The sequence below is a fragment of the Scyliorhinus torazame genome, chromosome 15 (assembly GCF_047496885.1).
Source record: "Scyliorhinus torazame isolate Kashiwa2021f chromosome 15, sScyTor2.1, whole genome shotgun sequence".
NCBI lineage: Eukaryota > Metazoa > Chordata > Chondrichthyes > Carcharhiniformes > Scyliorhinidae > Scyliorhinus > Scyliorhinus torazame.
Window position 1 is genome coordinate 102,145,926 of NC_092721.1, and position 20,821 is coordinate 102,166,746.

Sequence of the window (20,821 nt, forward strand, 5' to 3'; positions counted from 1 at the left end):
TGAATAGCTGCATTATTCTTACTTTGTATTTTCCCAGGAGTAGCAGCCGTTCGGGGAGCCTTTACAGAGCAAATATTAAAGGAAATGGCTTCATTCAATAAACATCCAATTATTTTTGCTTTGAGTAATCCTACGAGCAAGTCAGAGTGCACAGCAGAGGACTGTTATCGCCTGAGTGACGTAAGAAATCCACACTATATTTGCTACTTCAAACCAAGTTCTCAGTTTATTTGAAAACATTTTACAATGCATTGGATGAGATTAATTTTTTTGTGGGGTGCATTAGCTTTCACCTGGGTAAGTTTCCACCCAGGTGAAATACAAGCTTCTTGTGTTCTTTAAGAATTCTTTAAACAATAGCGTAGTCAATATCATTTTCAAATCACTCAACAGTTTCAGTTTCCAGTATTGTCATTGCAGTTGCACTTTAATTGCATAAGTCTGACAAAAGATCAATTTATTGCACAATCTCAAACTACATAACTTAATTTGATGAAATAGAGTGCTGAATTTTATGGGGGACATAGAAAGCCTGATACCAGGACTAAAACGTGAGAGGCAAACCCCTTTCTGGTGGTTGTCAGGGTTAAAGAATTAACCCTTTTGCCAATTACAGCCAATTAAGAGGCCACCACTTGGGCCACTGTCCATTTAGGATGGTGGCCTGCTCCCAAGAGATGCAGGTCCAATTGCAGGGCTAGCGTCCTCAACAGCACCATCTATAAGAGGTGAGTTTTGTTGGGGTTAGCTGGGGTGAGATAGGCAGGCCCTGGCAATCAGGATAGGTGGGGGTGGGGTTACATTGCCACAGGAGACCACCCTTTAGACATTATAGCACCAATCAAGGGTTGGCTCCTATTCCTTGGAACCTACTGGAGGATCGTTAAGGTTTATCTGACCGTCTCCCGACATGGCAATGGGCACTCCCATCCCAGGCAAAATTCTAGTGGGGGTGGGAAGTGGTACTAATTTTCCTTCCACTGACGTTATTTCATGGGTATGGAAAGACGTTGGGCTCCCCTTTCAATGCCAGCCCTCTCACCTCTCAGCCTAATCTCAATGAGCCAAGAAGATTTAGACCATAGTTTCTAATCTATTCTTGCTCCAATCTAGTATCTGGTTTTTTTAAGTAAGGTAATGAATAATTGAATGGGGGTTTAAGGATATTTATTCGACATTCAGAAAGATTTCAGAGAGACATTCTGTTGACAAACATTCTTTAACAGTAACGTCATCTGTTCTAATGCACTACTGAAACAATAAATTCTATAAAAAATGCTTAGCAAGAATACAAAAATATTTTTGATATCTTTATTAATTGGCATATTAGTTAATATATTTTATTAATATCTGCAGGGCCATGGAATATTTGCTAGTGGCAGTCCATTTGATCCTGTAACCCTTCCTGATGGTCGTACCTTTGTCCCAGGTCAGGGCAACAATGCCTATATTTTCCCTGGAGTTGCACTTGGAGTTATCACATGTGGAATGAAGCACATAGACGAGGCGATCTTCCTCATTTCAGCTGAGGTTTGCATCGGTGAACTCACAGTTTCTGGAATTACTACAAAATGCTTAATTAGTGTTTCTTTCCTGTTTTAAGTTGATGGCTGAACAAAAATGTTTCTTCTTTGCAAGTATGAATGTGCAGCTGTATTATTAATAGAAAAGTTGACTTCTCCCTGTAGCTGTTGACTATCATGCCTTCTTACAAGCAAGGGAGACATTCAAGAAAGAAAAGCAAAACTTGCGTTTGCATTTTGATGTATCAAAAATTATCAACTACATTGCACTTTTAACTTGCAGCCTCAGTAAGCTGGAGGGAAAATGATTCAGCAATCTGATTATTTATTATTTATTTTCCTGTAATCATGCAAGAATAGTGAAGAAAAGTTGGTTTCTGATCTCAATTATTACACAACTCCCTTCTTTTTAAAGAAAAAGAAACAGACTACTTTCTATACAAGGAACTATACAATTTGAAATGGTTAGCGTTATATATTCATGTGTAGGATGATCCCTCACCAACTTCAACTCCCAATCATTGATGACATATATGTATATTATATAATATCTATATGATTATGCATATTTGAAGCATAAATGACCATGACACGAGTAAATGCAAGAACTGTAGTGATGTTTGCAATTGTGGCACCATATGCAAGTGTAAAGCACATATTACAATCACAGGTTTGTGTCCTTTAGCCAGCTTGGGACCTGGGACACTGTTTGTGGAATACATATGGTGGTACTGTCACTGCTATGATGTATTGGAGCACAATTATCTCATGTCTGTATCCTGTTATTCATTCAGCAATTATCAAAACTTGCATCTTACCAGAAGCTTTAGTAATTATATCTTCAATGGTGAATTCAGAATCCTCCTTTTGTAGTTTTCTTCGCTTTTCTTTTCCATCTCCAGTCCTCCTTGCATTCACCAAGCGTGGAATGGAGGACCTATACCCAGGTATCCTGAATGCCACTATAAAGCTAGCTTCTAGGGGAATGACAATACAGCTCAATAGTGGGCCCCTCTAAGTTTACATGTGTTCCCTCCCTGTGAAAAGTAAATTTAACCCAGCAGTAAGGCTTGCAGAAAAGGACTTTAATTCTTTATTTTTTAACAATTGAAGAAGAAACAGATGCTTGTGGTAAACAACTTGTGTGGCAGAGGTAAATTAGTGATAATCGTTCCCACTGTTTTTATGCTGAATGAAGCCTAGTTGCGTTGATTTGATTTTTTTCTTTGCCCAGGTTCTTGCTGACCTAGTAACAGAGAAGGATCTTGCAGAAGGACGTCTGTACCCACCGCTGAGCACCATCAGAGATGTTTCATTCAAGATTGCCACAGAGGTAAACAATACTTTTGTTTGTTAAAAACATTTAAAACTATCGCAGTTCAAAAAAACAACTATAATTTCAGCGGTAAAGAGTAGAACCAAGACATGGTCAGCGGTGTTCTGGGAATAAGCAATCCCACTTTTTTCCCCATTCTTTGTTCCTTTATTTAAAGCAGTTTGCAACTGCAGCATTGTAACTCTGGATCACACCAATGGGACGGGATTCTCCGGCCCCCCGCTGGGGGGGCGGTGTGAATCCCGCCCCGTCGCTGCGACACCGGCTGCTGTATTCTCCGGCGCAGGTTTTCGGGCGGGGGCGGGGATCACGCCACGCTGGTCGTTGGCAGTGGCCCCCCCGGCAATTCTCTGGACCCCGATGGTTCGAGCGGCCGTCGGTTTTCTTGCCAGTCCCACCAGCGTGGATCGGACATGGTCCCATATGGCGGGACCTGGATGGTAGGCCGGCTGATGCGGTCCTCGGGGGGTGGGGGGGGGATCTCGCCCCGGGGGGCCCCCATGGTGGCCTGGCCCGCGATCGGAGTCCACTGATCTGCAGGCGGGCCTTTGCCGTGTGGGCACTCCTTCCTTCCGCGCTGGCCTCTGCAGGACTCCGCCATGGCCGGCGCGGAGAAGACACCTCTGCGCATGCGCAAGAATACGGCGGCCGGTCTGCGCATGCGCGGAACCACACCGGCGGTTCTGCGCCTGCGCTAACTTGCGCCGACCCTTCGCCGCCGCTTGGTGCGGCGCCAACCCCTCCGCCGCTGGCCTAGCCCCCGGAAGTGCGCCGGAGTGGTCGTGCCATTTGTTTACGCCGGCGTTGAGCCATCGGGGGATTCGGGAGAACCCCGCCCATGGAGTCAACCAAAAGGTTTAAAGCAAACCTGACTATTATTGATAAGAGTGTCTGCATAGAAAGTATTCTCTGTTAGGTGAAACTAAAAAAGCGAGAAGCCTGGGATTATTTCCATAGATTGGAGAAGGGATCATGTGGTCCCTATATTCAAAAGAAGGTGCAGTCCGACCCTAGGAATTATAATATTGCCAGAAGAAATTATGAAGACTGTTTAGTGCCATCAATTTTGGAAAGATCTGAGGTTTCACTGTTAATTTAAGGTTGTTTCCTGTGGGATTAATGGTCAAGTTTTACACTGAGTTGCAAAGTGCGCCAGTAACCTACGCAGCTATGGGTTTTGGGCCACTCCGACGTGGCTTTTCTTTTATTCATTCATGGGATGTGGGTGTCAGCATTTATTGCCCATCCCTAATTGCCCTTGAATTGAGTGGCTTGCTGGCCATTTCAGACGACACTTAAAAGTCAACCACATGACTGTAAATCGGGAGTCACATTTTCATCCTTAAAGGGCATTAGTGAACTAGATTGGTTTTTATGACAATCGACAATGGTTTTGTGGTTGTTAGACTTTGAATTCCATATTTTTATTGATTTAAAATTCCACCATCTGCCTTGGTGGGATTCGAAGCCGGGTCCTCAGAGCATTCCCCTAGGTCTCTGGCCTACTCATCCAACGACAGTACCACAACGCCACTGCCTCTTTACAACATGATTAACGTTTAGATCATTGCTCTTCACCATTGTTATTCATGATTTGGATGAAGCACAGAAGTACATAAGTACAGAACTCAAACTTATTGCTAACATTAAGGATTGTGCAGAAGTTAGAACTTTATACAAAATATATATACTGCAGGCTAATTTGGATACATTGGGGAAATGAACCTGGGTGCGATAATAATGGCCTGCATTTATGTGGTGCCTTTAGTGCATTATAGAAAAAGTCCCAAAATGCTTCACAACGATTGATAAATAAGAATGGCACTGAGACTAATGATTAAGATTAGTTAGGATTGGTGATCAAAAATGGATCTTTAAGGAGAATCTTGAAGGAGAGGGAGATGGGAGAGAGCTTCGCCCTCAAGAGTGTGGGGCCAAGGTGGCTGAAGGCACAGCTGCCAATTCTGAGACACAATGAGGAGAGGGGGAATCCAGAAATACAGAAAGAGAAGTTCAGGAAGAGAGGGTTATAGTGTTGATGGAAATTACAGACAACAGCAAGGTAAGTTAAGGTTTAAATGTGAGGATGAGAATGTTAATTTTGAGGCACAGGGGATTAAAAGCTAATGTAGGTAGGCAAGGATGGGGGTGATGAGCAAACAGGATTGCTGTGTGCTGTACAATCTGGCACTTTATAATATTGCAAAAATGCAGAGGGATTGCCACCATCAGGCGAAACAGCAACCGCAGCTACTCATCCTGTTTTCAAGCATATTTTGCTGTCAATTGTGGAACAGTAATGATGATTGTTATTAAAACGTCTGTGCCCTGTCTAATGTTACCCACATTCTTTGTGCCTCTCCATATGGATTCAAATTTCAGTGAAGAAATTCAGAATGTTATTTTCCTGCCCAGATCACTGGTTGTAAATATATGTCACTACACACTGTTCTTTTGGATATTTTTGTCTGTAATATGTGGAATAGAACAACTGTGTAAACAATATATCTCCTGTATTGTACATTGTGCATAATTGAAGATATCTTCAATTTTCATAATGCAGAAGTTGCAAATTCCAAGCATGCTTTGGCATTTTATCAGGTACGACACTGCTGGTTACTTCTGATGTGATTGTGGTTCAGGGGTTTCCAATACCTAATCAGATAGTGAAACCCGGGTCAAGAACAGAGGATGCTGGAAAAACGCAGCAGGTCTGGCAGCGTCTTTAAGGAGAAAAAGCACAGTTAATGTTTTGAGTCCTTTGGCTCTTCATCAGAACTGAGGGGACGGAGAATGTTTTAGAGCTTAGAGGTTGCAAGAACAAGTAGCGACTTTTAAAAACAAAAGACTGTTGGCCTGGTGTGGGAGGAGGAGGAGGTTTGCATTGAGGCAATCGTAGAACCATAGGATTCATACAGTGCAGGTAGGGGCCATTAAGCCCATTGAATGTGTACCAACCCCCTGGAAAGAGCACCCACCTAGGCCCATCTCCCCCCCCCCCCCCCCCCCCTTCCCCGTAACTCCATCTAACCTGCACATCTTTGGACTGAAGGAGAAACTCTGGCAGACATGGTGGGAAGGTGCAAATTACACAGTCACCCAAGGCCTGAATTGAATCCAGATCCCTGATACTGTGAGGCAATAGTGCTAACCATTGTGCCCCCCGTGAATGGTATATTTTAAAACAGGTGTTTAAGATGGAGGAAAAAGGTCACAATCTAAATCTGCTGAACTCGATGTCGAGTCCCAAGCTTTACAACGTGCCTAACCGGATGCTGAGATGCTGCTCCTCCAGCTCGCGCACGGTCACTGGAGCAATTGCAGCAGTGCTTTGTTAATTCATTTATGAGTTGTCGGCGTCGCTGGTTAGGCCAGCATTTATTGCCCATCCCTAGTTGCCCTTCAGAACCGCTGCAGCCCTTGTGGTGTAGGTACACCCGCTGTGCTGTTAGGGTGGTAGTTCCAGGATGTTGCCCCAGCGACAGTGAAGGAACGCCGATATATTTCCAAGTAGGGTGGTGGGTGACTTGGAGGGGAACCTCCAGGTGGTGGGGTTCCCAGGTATCTACTGCTCTTGTCCTTCTAGATGGTAGTGGTCGTGGATTTGGTAGGTGCTGTTGAAAGAACCTTGGTGACTTACTGCAGTGCATCTTGTAGACGATACACACAGCTGCCACTGTTTGTCGGTGATGGAGGTTTGAATGTTTGTGGAAGGAGGAGCAATCAAGTGGGCTGCTTTGTCCTGGATGGTGTCGAGCTTCTTGAGTGGAGGCAAGTGGAGAGTATTCCATTACACTCCTGGCATGTGCCTTGTAGATGATGGACAAGTGTTGGGGGGTCAGGAGGTGTGTTACTCACCGTAGGATTCCTAGCCTTTGACCTACCCTGGTAGCCACAGTATTAATGTGGCTAGTCCAGTTCAGTTTCCGATCGATGGTAACCCCGCCCCCCAGGATGTTGATTGTGGGGGATTCAGCGATGGTAATGCCATTGAATGTCAAGGGGTGATGGTTAGATCCTCTCTTGTAAGAGATGATTGACCTCCAACCACCACAACCATCTTCCTTTGTGCCAGGTATGACTCCAGTCAGCGGAGATTTTCCCCCCTGAATCCCATTGACTCCAGTTTAGATAGGGCTCCTTGATGCTAAACTCAGTCAAATTCTGCCTTGATTCCGGACAAATGTGAGGCAATGCATTTTGGAAGGTCTAATGCAGGTAGGGAATATACAGTGAATGGTAGAACCCTCAAAGAGTATTGACAGTCAGAGAGATCTAGGTGTACAGGTCCACAGGTCACTGAAAGGGGCAACACAGGTGGAGAAGGTAGTCAAGAAGGCATACGGCATGCTTGCCTTCTTTGGCCAGGCCATTGAGTACAAAATTGGCAAGTCATGTTGCAGCTGTGTAGAACCTTAGTTAGGCCACACTTGGAGTATTGTGTTCAATTCTGGTCGCCACACTACCAGAAGGATGTGGAGGCTTTAGAGAGGGTGCAGAAGAGATTTACCAGGATGTTGCCTGGTATGGAGGGCATTAGCTATGAGGAGAGGTTGAATAAACTCGGTTTGTTCTCACTGGAACGAAGGAGGTTGAGGGGTGACCTGATAGAAGTCTACAAAATTATGAGAGGCATAGACAGAATGGATAGTCAGAGGCTTTTTCCCAGGGTAAAGGGGTCAATTACTAGGGGGCATAGGTTTAAGGTGTGAGGGGCAAGGTTTAGAGGAGATGTACAAGATGTAAAGTTTTTTTTACACCGAGTGTAGTGGGTTCCTGGAACTCGCTGCCGGAGGAGCTGGTGGAAGCAGGGACGATAGTGACGTTTAAGGGGCACCTTGACAAATACATGAATAGGATGGGAATAGAGAGGTACGGACCCCGGAAGTGTAGAAGATTTTAGTTTAGACGGGCAACATGGTCGGCACGGGCTTGGAGGACCGAAGGGCCTGTTCCTGTGCTGTACTTTTCTTGTTCTTTGCTCTTTTGATGTCAAGGGCAGGCACTCTCACCTCCCTTCAGACATTCAGCTCTGTTGTCCATGTTTGAACCAAGGCTGTAATGAGGTCAGGAGCTGGGTGTCCCTGGAGGAACCCAAACTGAGCGTCGGTGAGAGGTTATTGCTGAGTAAGTGCCGCTTGATAGCACTGTTGATGATGGGAAAAGATTGATAGGGTAGTAATTGGCTGGGTTGGATTTGTCCTGTTTTTTGTGTACAGGACACACCTGGTCAACTTTCCAAATTGCCGGGTAGATGCCAGTGTTGTAGCTACTGGAATAGCTTTGCTAGGGGTGTGGCAAGTTCTGGAGCACAAGTCTTCAGTACTGTTGCCAGAATATTGTCAGGGTCCATAGCCTTTGCAGTATCCAGTGCCTTCAGCCGTTTCTTGGTATCACATGGTGTGAATCGTATTGGCTAAGGACTGACATTTGAGATGCTGGGCCAGAAGAGTCCGAGATGGATCATCCACTCGGCACTTCTGGCTGAAGTGTCATGTGAGAGTGCCTTAAAGAAATGGGTGTTTAAGAAATGTATCTTTAAAAAAATGGGTGTTTATCAGTGATGTCAGAGTGTGGGTGGAGTTGGGCTGTCTGTCAGCTTTTTACTTTCGTTTTAGGCTGTTTGCTGCAGGGTGTGTTTTAGTTTCGTTTTCAGAGCTGGATAGCTGCAGTCACAGCCAGAAGGGGTATTAGTCTCTCTCTCTGTAATCTAAAAACTGTAAATCAATCCTTTGGTGATTTAAAACTAATAACTGCTCTCAGTAGTGACTTTAATGTGATGTGCTTCTGTTAAAAGTTTTGTTTAAAGTCTTATGGATGTTAAAAGGATAGCTGAAGGATTACTTAGTGTTATATTCCTTGGGGGTTGTATTTGAATTAATGGCTGCTCAGATGTTCACTGTATGTTTTAAAAAGGTTAACTTGAGTTCATAGAATAAACATTGTTTTGCTTTAAAAAATACGTTTTCCATTTCTGCTGTGCCACACCTGTAGAGTGGGCCGTGTGATCCCCATACCACAATCTATTAAAAGTTGTGGGTCAGGTGAACTCCATGGTACACTTTGGGGTTGTCTAAACCCTGGCCCATAACAGAAGATTGTTGCGAATGCCTCAGCCTTGTCTTTTGCACATGCGTGCTGGGCTCCTCCATCATTGAGGATGGGGTTATTTGTGGAGCCTTTGCTTCCAGTGAGTTGTTTAATAGTCCACCACCATTCACAGCTGGATATAGCAGGACTACAGAGCTTAGATCTGATGCGTTGGTTGTGGAATCGCTTAGCTCTGTCTATTACTTGCTGCTTATGTGTTTGGTACACAAGTAGTCCTGTGTTGTAGCTTCACCAGGTCGACACCTCATTTTTCGGTTTGCCTGATGTTGTTCCTGGCATGCTGTCCTGCACTCTTCATTGAACCGGGGTTGATCCCCTGGCTTGGTATAATGGTAGACTGGGGGATATGCCGGGCCATGAGATTGCATATTGTGGTTGAATAGAATTCTGCTGCTGCTGATGGCCCAGTCTTGAGTTGCAAGATCTGTTAGAAGTCTATCCCATTTAGCACGGTGGTAGTGCCACACAACACGACGGAGAGTATCCTCAATGTGAAGATGGGACTTTGTCTCTATAGGACATGGCGGTGGTCGCTTCTACCGATACTGTCATGGGGGGGTCATGGACAGATGCATCTGCAGCAGGCAGATTGGTGAGGGTGAGGTCAGGTATGTTTTTCCCTCTTGTTGGTTCCCTCACCACCTGCTGTAGTCCCAGTCTAACAGCTATGTTCTTTCGGACCCGGCCAGCTCAGTCAGTGTGGTACTACCAAGCCACTCTTGGTGATGGACATTGATGTCCCCCACCCAGAGCATATTCTGTGCCCCTGCCACCCTCAGTGCTTCCTCCAAATGGTGTTCAACATGGAGGAGTACGGTGGCCGGTACGTGGTAATCAGCAGGAGGTTTCCTTGCCCATGTTTAACCTGAAGTCATGAGACTTCATGGGGTCCAGAATCGATGTTGAGGACACCAAGACCAACACCCTCCCGACTGTATACCACTGTGCCGCCACTCTGCCAGTGAGTCAGGACTTACCCAGGAATGGTGATAGTGGTATCTGGGACATGGGGCGGGATTCTCCCCTACCCGGCGGGGTGGGGGGTTCCGGCGTAATGGAGTGGCGGGAACCACTCCGGCGTTGAGCCGCCCCAAAGGTGCGGAAGTCTCCGCACCTTTAGGGGCCAAGCCCTCACCTTGAGGGGCTAGGCCCGCACCGGCGTGGTTTCCGCTCCGCCGGCTGGCAGGAAAGGCCTTTGGCGCCACGCCAGCTGGCGCAGAAAGGTCTTTGCCGGGCGACGAATGCGCGGGAGCGTTAGCGGCTGCTGACGTCATCCCCGCGAATGCGCAGGGGAGAGGGTCTCTTTCTTCTCCGCCATAGTGAAGACCATGGCGAAGGCGGAAGAAAAAGAGTGCCATCACGGCACAGGCCCGCCCGCGGATCGGTGAGCCCCGATCGCGGGCCAGGCCACCGGGGGGGCACCCCCCGGGGCCAGATCCCCCCCGCATCCCCCCCCCCAGGACCCCGGAGCCCGCCCACGCCGACTTGTCCCGCCGTTCAAAAGGTGGTTTAATCCACGCCGGCGGGAGAGGGCTGACAGTGACGGGACTTCGGCCCATCGCGGGCCGGAGAATCGCCGGGGGTGGGCCCGCCGACAGGTGCGGCGCGGTTCCCGCCCCCGCCGAATCTCTGGTGGCAGAGAATTTGGGACATGGCGGGGGCAGGATTCACGCCAGCCCCCGGCGATGGGTCGGAGAATCGCGCCCCTGGTCTGTAAGGTGTGATTCTGTGAGTATGACTGTCAGGCTGTTGCTTAACTAGTCTGTGAGACAGCTCTCCCAACTTTGGCACAAGCTCCCAGATGTTAGTGAGGAGGACTTTGCAGGGTAGACAGGGCTGGGTTTACCGTTGTCGTTTCCGGTGCCTGGTTCGATGCCGGGTGGTCCGTCCAGTTTCATTCCTTTTTTGTGTTTTTCTCGTGGTTGAATACAACTGAATAGTTTGCTAGGCCATTTCAGAGGGTATTTAAGAGTCAACTACATTGCTGTGGGTCTGGAGTCACATGTAGGCCAGACCAGGTAAGGGTGGCAAATTCCCTTTGTGAACCAGATGGGTTTTTATGACAATCGACAATGGTTTCATGGTCATCATTCGACTTTTAATTCCAGATATTTTATTGAGTTTAAATTCCATCCGTGTTGGGATTCGAACCTGGGTCCTCAGATCATTTTCCTGGGTCTCTGAATTACTAGTCTAGCAACAATACCACTATGCCACCGCTCCCCAGTGCGCCTGAGAGAAAGGTGCTGAGCTAAAATGGCAAGCCACAGGAAGGTTGGTCTCCTTCTGCATTGTAAATTCGATGATTCTATGCTTGCAGACTCTGTGCTTCGTTTCAGAGTCCAGCATCCACAGTATTGTGCTTATTTTAGTAAATCCTGGGCGTCTAACAATAGGTTCCTATAATTTGAACTGGATATTGATGACTTTCTCTCTTACACCCTTTTACATTCTCCAGTCTTGTAAGAGATGGATTGATATACAATTTAGTGATCTGTGACCAGTCATTAAACTGTTTGGAATTTGCAGACAGCAAATGAACAAATGGAATGACCGTTGTAAATAAAACCTCAGCACTTCAGTTAATTTTACTTATTTTCCTGACGAACGAGGAGAAAATACCTCTCCTGCTGATTTAATTTTGACATTACCTTTCTTTCTTGACAATTTCTAACTGCAAAAATTGGCCTCCTGGATCCCAGCTTAAAGCCCATGGTTCCCGCATCTCCACACTGTCTCCTCTTTAAACCTGACTGATGGCATACGTGACTCTTTTCTCCTTTTCTCTTCCTGCATTTTTGTGGATAAGGTAGTAGATACCTTGCACTTGACTCTTTTCCATTCAGGGATTTGCGAATAGGCCTGGCACCCAAACTGATTGCCCCTTCCCCACTGCTGGGTTTGTGTGACTAGAGTCGCCTGTTCCGTTAGGCAGTCTGACATGCACTAACAACTGCAATAATGTCTCCAGTGCTTGTAAAAATCTCTCATTTGAAGACCTAAATTTTCTACTTCCCCTCCAGAAACCCGACCCCCAAGACTACACCCTGCGGCACAGTGGTGCAGTGGTTAACACTGCTGTCTCACAGCGCCAGGGACCTGGGTTCAATTCCGACCTCGGGTGATTGTGCGGAGTTTTCCCTTTCTCCCCATATCTGATTGGATTTCCTCCGGGTGCTCTGGTTTCCTCCCACAAACCAAAGATGTGCAGGTTAGGTGGATTGGCCATGCTAAATTGCCCTTAGGGTCCAAAACGTTAGGTGGGGTTACTGGGTTACGGGGAAGGATGGGGGCCTGGGCCTAGATAGGGTGTTCTTTCCAAGGGTCGAAGCAGACTCGATGGGCCGAGTGGCCTCCGTCTGCACTGTAGGGATTCTATGACAACTTGTGGCTTTTTAAACTTGCATGAATTCCTCTTGTTTTAGAACACAACATTTAAATGTATCTCATCCCCAAACCGTTCCCATGAAAGACAAAAGTGATTTAAATCCTGATACCTTACAGTGGGAGTAAAGCTTTTAAATTTTGCAATAACTGTTTATCTATCTTTAAGATTTTGTCTTTTTGCTTATAGATTATGGATTACGCCTACAAAAATAACCTAGCTGCCTATTACCCTGAACCTGAGGACAAGGAAGCATTTATTCGTGCTCAAATCTACAGCCCTGATTATGATTCCTTTGTATTGGATAACTACAAATGGCCTAAAGAAGCCATGGAAATCCAGAAAGTGTAGTAATCTATACCACTCCCATCATTGCCTGGAATATGTTATCAAATCCAGGTAACCTTAATTGCAAACATACTGCCTTGTGACATTATTATTGCAATGTGTCAATAAAAAGCACAAATACTGTTTAAAAGAAAGTCACTCTCCATTATTAATTTCAAAACACCAAATCTTCTTGGTGCCCAGTAGTAATCCCGTGGAAGTTCATTTCATTTATCAATTTTTTAATATCATTTTTTTTTAAACTTGTAGGGATTATTTTATATTTCATCTTCAGATTAATGTTTATTCATTTTAGCAAAATATTGCTGCTCGCTGAACAATTTGAATAGCTAAACTATTTCTGCATTTCATGATAATATGAACGAGATCAAAAGAAAGGTTCTCGGGTGATATTCATTAAACTGTAAAATCTTACACAAGACAGTTTTATGGCTTCATGAACATTTTGCACAAAATTAAGTGAAATTCCTTTCCTGAACATGGCCACGATCTTGTCCCGAGAGCAGTGAATGACAACCTGCAGCCTATCAAGGTTCTGAGTCCAGCCCATGAGACTTTTTGTTGATTGTTGCCCATGTGTAGAGTTGCCACATTCCATTGGTTTCCATCTGTGTAGCTTTTTTCCTTGCAGTATTACTGAAGTGATACGCACGTAAACAAGGGCACGTGAAGTCAGGAGGGCACTGATTGAACACAACACTGACTGAGAGAGCCGTGCACTCCCTCTGCATCCAATCAAGCATAGATATTTCTTTTGTTTTTACCATTTGAGGTTGATGTCAGTTCTGTTAATATATGACTGATTAAGCATTTTCTATAACTTAGGAAATATTCTGCAGGTATTAAACGTATTCAATCTTATTCAAGGGTCATGGTTAGTGAAGTGATTTCAATCTTGCAGCCCACTTGAGATGAAGGAGGGACTCTCATGTGGCTCACTCACTAGCCTAGGTTGCCCATCCCTGCTCTAGAGTCACATGTATCGTGCTACGGTTTTAGTTTTCATTCCTATTTTTCTTGTGCACTGGTCTATCTTTGGAATAAAGGAGTCTAATTTAACAGTGCAAATAACACATGGAAGGGAGTTCCCAGGAGTCTAAACTAAATCTGTGACCATATTTTCAAATCCTGGAAGTTATCCAGAAGAGAGAATTATCCTTTCACCTTTAGGAGCTGGGTTGAATTTAGTCCAGGTTGATAGACCAAATGTCATCCATTTATGATGGGTTAAACTTTCCCATGTGAAATGATTTAGGACATGATCAACCTTGTTCCTAGTTGGTATTGGCATTCAAATTGATAATCTTCCATAGACAATAAGGATGTATTCAGTGGAAAATTATAACTTACTCTGATGCAGTAGGAATGATTTTCAGAAATTGGACCCAGGCATGATGAAAGCATTCAGCCTGTACTACACCCAACCCAGGAGTGCATGATGCTGTTTTCATTCCCGAAAATGGGAACGTATGTATCCTATTTCTAAGCACTGAGATCTTTGAAATTAATTTTTAAAAAGAATCTTAAAATCCAATATTGTCGTTAGCCACCTAACATTCTGAAAAGCTACTTCTCTTATTTTTGTTTGCCGCATGTGCTGGAACCATCTGATCTGATACTTGTATTACTTGTGTATATCAGCTGAGGGCACCAAGAAACTAAGATGTGTTTTGTTTTGAACATTTGTTGCTGAAATATTTTATATATTCCCTTGCATGATGAATTTATTTCATTCATTTTTGTAATGCTTGGAATAGCAATTATTTTAAGTATTTCTGTTGCGTTGCAAGGTGCCATTATACTAATTGTGGAATGAATATAAACTGAGGATCATGTGAGGACGTGCTTTGTATGAGAACAAAATGTTTAATAAATCATGGTCTGTAAACCCATTGCTGTTCGTTATTAATGGTGACCATAAAAAAAGAACTATTATGGAGCCAAAACTTCTGAAAATCCTTGACTGTTTGACTATATACACTAATTTTCTTTAGAAAGGCTTCAACATAAACTCGAACATAGGGATGCGTCTCTGTCCTGAGATGCAAGCTGTATTGACAGTGGAATTAATTATTTGCAATGCTTTACATTGTATTACTGAAACTCCACATATTTGATACCTAATAGTCTTGTTGGCCTGTGCTGCTAGTACAGGGCTGTGTATGTCAACACTAAGGTCAATTGCTGCTATCTGCAGGTATCTTTTGGCATTGCCATCACAGCACACTTAAATAAAGTAGGTGGCACTTGAGTCGCACTCTTAACATGCAGTCGCTTGCTCCATTAAACTTGAAGGTGCCCTATCATTTGAAAGATGATTTTAAGAAAACTGATGCTAAGTTTACAGAAAAATGGGTTTGGTTCAGTTGGGCAAATATACAAAAAATATTGGTTCAATTTTGTTTTCCTATTTTCTGGTCCTTTTTTTGAACCAGCTTTCAAAATAACCATAAGTTTATCCATTTCTTGGATAACTGCCAAAACTAATCTCAAACTAATGATTAACGGGTAAATGATATCTGCCATAGATTAATCTCCCTGATTTTCTCTCTCCCTATTCCAAATATCTGAAAAATTATTGGGATGTAAGGCCACCTTAAATTCAGCATCAGCTTGCATTCATATGCACCTTTTAATGTTAGAAAATGTCCAAAAGCACTTCATAGAGACATAATTAAAAATGGATTATGTGCCAATGGAGCAGATATTTGGAGGGCTGACCAAAAGCATGGCTAAAAACCTTAAGGTTTTGAGCAGGGACTCGAGGAGGAGGGAGACGTATGCAATTCCTGACCATGGAGCATAGACAGCTGAAGACATGGCTGCCAATGGTGGGAGAAAGAGAGGCTGCAGAAAGACCGCGGCACGATTTAGCAGGACAGCACTTTGCCATTTTTTTTTTGGCTTCACCGACTAACTCAGCTTGCTAATGCCAGAAGAATATTCGCAGATCAGGGTGCCATTTTTAAATGCTCCCCTGATCTTTCGACCTCCCTCATCCACCCCGCCGCGGCCACTGGAACTACCCCCACTCCGCCCTCCTCTCTCTCTTCCCCCCCCCCCCCCCCCTCCCCACTGCACCAACTTGCGTCTTCCAGGATCCCCTAGCCCCCCCACCCCCTCCCCCCACTCCACCTCTTAAGGGCAAGGCATTCCCGGGCCTGAAACCTGCCATCTTGGCACTGCCAGCCTGGCACCATGGCAGTGCCCTGCCAGAATTGCAGTGCAACCCAGGCACCCTGGCAGTTCCCGAATGCCTGGGTGGTGGTGCCAGGCTGGCAGTGCCAAGGTGCCTGGATATCAGTGGGAGTGCAGGGGTACCACCCTGCCCAGAGCGCGGCCACCTCTGGGTCTCTAATGCCCTGGGGGACTCCCACCCCAGGTGCCATTCATTATGCCTGGTCCATATTTGTGGAAACCAGTGTAAAACGGCACCATGCGAGGTCTCCCAGGCACGGCCGTTAGTTCCTGAACCCCGGGAGAATACGATGCAGATATATCTAAATAAGACCAATGGTTCACTTATATACGTTCATCTGCATCTAACCCATCACGAGATTCTGTTAAATCCCGTGAGACATTTCGAGCGTCGCAAATCCTGTGCAAGGCTTCCTAACGCGATCTACCAGACTGGTCTTCCCACCCAAACATGCACAATGTGAATTTGAATTCTCCAACTGCGTGATGGGATTTAAGCTCTTGACTTCTGGATCATTAATCCAGGAATCTGGATTATAAATCCTGTGATAACGTATGCTTCCGTCCATACCCTAAATAGAAAAGGAATAATGTGTACTGTTCGGTTGGCACTTATTCATGTCTTTTGTTTTTAACATAAATGCAAATCAATGAGGACAGTTTTGTGCTGTAGATCCTGACCCACTAGGAATTGAGATTGGATTGGATTTGTTTATTGTCATGTGCACCGTGGTAGAGTGAAAAGTATCTTTTTGCGAGCAGCTCAAACAGACCATTTAGTACATGAAAGAAAAATCAAATAAAAAGAAAATACATAATAGGCAACACAAGGTACACAATGTAAATAGACACCGGCATCGGGTGAAGCATATAGGAGTGTAGTATTAATCAGGTCAGTCTATAAGAGCTTAGGAGTCTGCTAACAGCGGGGAAGAAGCTGCTTTTGAATCTGTTTGTGCGTGTTCTCAGACTTTTGTATCTTCTGCCCGATGGAAGAAGTTGGGAGAGTGAGTAAGCCGGGTAGGAGGGGTAATTAATTATGCTGCCTGCTTTCCCCAGGCAGCGGGAGGTGTAGATGGAGTCAATGGATGGGAGGCAGGTTCATGTGATGGACTGGGCTGTGTTCACGACTCTCTGAAATTTCTTGCGGTCTTGGGCCGAGCAGTTGCCATACCAGGCTGTGATGCAGCCAGATAGGATGCTTTCTATGGTGCATCTGTAAAATTTGGTGAGAGTTAGTGTGGACATTCATCTCTAGAGGCTTGGAATATAAAAGCAGGGATGTACTTCTGAAGCTTTATAGAGCATTAGTTAGGCCCCATTTAGAATACTGTGAGCAATTTTGGGCCCCACACCTCAGGAAGGACATACTGGCACTGGAGCGGGTCCAGCAGAGATTCACACGGATGATACCAGGAATGGTAGGCCTAACATACGATGAACGTCTGAGGATCCTGGGATTATATTCATTGGAGTTTAGGAGGTTGAGGAAGGATCTAATAGAAACTTACAAGATAATGAATGGCTTATCATTAATGGATGGATGGAGGGAAGTTGTTTCCATTAGCAGGGGAGACTAGGACCCGGGGGCACAGCCTTAGAATAAAAGGGAGTCACTTTAGAACAGAGATGAGAAGAAATTTCTTCAGCCAGAGAGTGGTGGGTCTGTGGAATTCATTGCCACAGAGGGCAGTGGAGGCCGGGACGTTGAGTGTCTTTAAGACAGAAGTTGATAAATTCTTGATTTCTCGAGGAATTAAGGGCTATGGAGAGAGAGAGCGGGTAAATGGAGTTGAAATCAGCCATGATTGAATGGTGGAGTGGACTCGATGGGCCGAATGGCCTTACTTCCACTCCTATGTCTTATGGACATGCTGAATTTCCTCAGTAGCCTGAGGATGTATAGGCGCTGTTGTGCTTTCTTGGTGGTAGCGTCGAACTGGGTGGACCAGGACAGATTTTTGGTGATGTGCACCCTAGGAATTTGAGCCCCAAGGATAAAATCTTACAATAATACAGTAAAGGCTACTTTTATTGCACAAGATTTTTGCAGTCAATAGGGTAGGTGAGAGTTACATTTCATCAACCTGGGCAAAACAGTAAGTATCCATTGTATCATCGTATAACGTTTACTCTTACCTTTTCCACAGAGAAAGAACAGACCACGCATGCGCCAGCTTTCTGTCCTCCCTGACGCATCCTGTCATGAAAGGTGCTGGATAATAAAACTAATGGGAGGCTCCATGAACATTCCCATCCTCAATGATGGCAGAGCCCAAAATGTGAGTGCAAAAGACAAGGCTGAAGTGTTTACAACTACCTTCAGACACAAGTACAAAATGGATGATCCACCTTGGCCTCTTCCTCAGGTCCCTGGCATCACAGATGCCAATCTTCAGCCAAATTAATTAATTCCACACAATATCAAGAAAATGACTGAGCACACTGGATATCGCAAAGGCTTTGGGCCTTAACAACATCCTGGCAGTAGTGAACATAGGAATTAGGAGCAGAAGTCGGCAATTCAGCCCCTCGAACCTGCCCTGCAATTCAATCAGATCATGGTTGATCTCTTCCTGCTCTCAAATCCATCTCCCTATCTGTTCCCCATATCCCTTGAACCCGTGTTTTAAATCAGAAATATACCTATCTCCTTCTTGAAACCATTTAATGACTCGGACTCCACCACACTATGGGGCACAAATTCACCACCCTCTGAAGGAAGTTGTGGCTCCTCATCTCAGTTCTAAATCTACCGCCTCTCAACCTCTATCTGTGATCTCTCATTCTAGATTGCCCACAAGGGGAAACATTTGGTCTATATTTACTTTATTAATCCCTTTTAGTATTTTATATGCCTCGATCAGAAGCCCTCTCATTCTCCTCAACTCCAGCGAGTATAAGCACAAACAATTTAATCTCTCCTCATACGTCAACCCTTTCATCCCCAGAATCAATCTGGTGAACCTCCTCTGAACTGCCTCCAATGCCACCACATCCTTCCTCAAATAAAGAGACCAAAACTGGACACAATACTCCAGATGTGGTCTCACCAACCCTATGCAATTGCAACAGCACTTCTCTACTTTTATACTCCAGTCTTTTCTCAATAAATGCTAACATTCCATTTGCCTTTTTAATTACACGCTGTACCTGCATATCGACTTTCTGCGAATCATGAACAAAATCACCCAGATCCCTCTGCCCAGAAGCATTTGATCTGCTTTCCATTTAGATCCTAAGTTGCCATTCCATTTTTTCGGCCAAAATGGATAGCCTCACACAAATCCACATTAAACTCCATCTGCCAAATTTTGGCCCATTATCCTAGCCTATGCAATTCCGTCCGTAAAATCTTTATTGCTTCTTCACTGCCTGCTTTCCCACCTATTTTAGTATCATCTGCAAATATTGCTCTGTTGCACTCTGTCCCTGCTTGTAAATCATTTATATAAATTGTAAACGGTTGAGGTCCGAGGACTGACCCCTGTCGCAACTCGCTAGTTGCAGTTCGCCAGCCACAGAAGGACCCAGTTATCCTGACCCTCTGCTTTCAGTCAGTCAGCCAATCCTCAATCCAATCGAGTGTCCTATCCCCAATCCCCTGCGATCTCACCTTCTTGATCAGTCTTTTATGTGGCACCTTGTCAACGCCTTCTCGAAGTCTAGATATACCACATCCACAGGTTCCCCATTATGCACCTTGCTGGTTATCCCCTAAAAGAACTCAAGCATGTTTTTTAAGCTTGACTTACCCTTCATAAAACCATGCTGACGATGGTGGATTGAGCTTTGTCTTTCCAAATGTTCAGTCATCTTTCCCTTAATGATTGACTCCGGCAAAGTCCCCACACCGAGGTCAAGCTAACCTGTCTATAGGTCAGTACTTTCTGCCTCTCCCTTTTTGAATAGGGGCGTCACATTAGTGTGTTTCCAGTCCACAGGGACTCTTCCAGAATGAAGGGAATTTTGAAATATCATGACTATCTCTGCATGCATGCACTATCTCTGCTGCTACCTGCCTTATAACCATAGGGTGCAAGCCACCAGGTCCAGCAGACATATCTGCTTTTAATCCCATTAGTTTATTCAATATCATCTCCCTAGTGATAGTTATTGCATCTAGTTTCTCTGCATTAACTGCAGTTTTTGGAAAATATTTATTATCCTCTATTGGTTTAGTCACCATCTCTGTGTTCCCCATTATTATCACACCAGTATAGTCATCTAAAGGGCCAACATTTGAAAAATGAAATGAAAATCCCATATTGTCACAAGTAGGCTTCAAATGAAGTTACTGTGAAAAGCCCCTAGTTGCCACATTCCAGCGCCTGTTCGGGGAGGCTGGTATGGGAATTGAACCGTGCTGCTGGCCTGCCTTGTTCCGCTTTAAAAGCAAGCTCTTTAGCCCTGTGCTAAACCAGCCCCTAAATTTAATTTAGTTATTCTCGTCCTTTTGGTATCAGTGTTTATGTTTTCTGCTAGTTTCCTTTCATAGTGCCAATTTGATTAATCCACACAAAATGCATGTTAAACCCACCCATGATTACTGTTGGGCCCATCTCACAAGCCCTCATTATTCCTTTGTTTATACTATGCCCCACATTGGAAGTATTGCTTCGGCCAGTAAATTACTCCTACCAAGGAGTTTTTTTTCCTTGTTTTTTATTTCCACCCAAGCCTTTTAGCCCTTAGTGTCAGTATCATTTCTTAATACAACCTTGATGTCATCTTTAACCAATAAAGCAACTCCATCTCCTTTTCCATCCTGTCTATCCTTTTGGAATACTGAGCACCCTTCGACATTCAACTCCCAGTCCCAGTCATCATGCAACCATGTTTCAGTAACCCCACCAAATCAAACTGCTATGGGCCAGAGTTTAGAGAACCCCAAAGTGTACCATGGAGTTCACCTGACCC

The 20,821-nt window shown here is 44.7% G+C and overlaps 1 protein-coding gene across 1 annotated transcript in view; it reads left to right on the forward strand.

The window, feature by feature from the left end:
- Positions 1–14,595, forward strand: part of LOC140391720 (NADP-dependent malic enzyme-like) — a 214,950-nt gene extending 200,355 nt beyond the window's left edge. The window contains exons 12-15 of the mRNA XM_072476489.1: positions 38–180; positions 1,357–1,530; positions 2,758–2,856; positions 12,545–14,595. Coding sequence (XP_072332590.1) covers positions 38–180; positions 1,357–1,530; positions 2,758–2,856; positions 12,545–12,706 — 578 coding nt within the window. The 3' untranslated portion in view covers positions 12,707–14,595. The remainder of the gene's footprint in view (positions 1–37; positions 181–1,356; positions 1,531–2,757; positions 2,857–12,544) is intronic.
- The last annotated feature ends 6,226 nt before the right edge of the window (positions 14,596–20,821 follow it).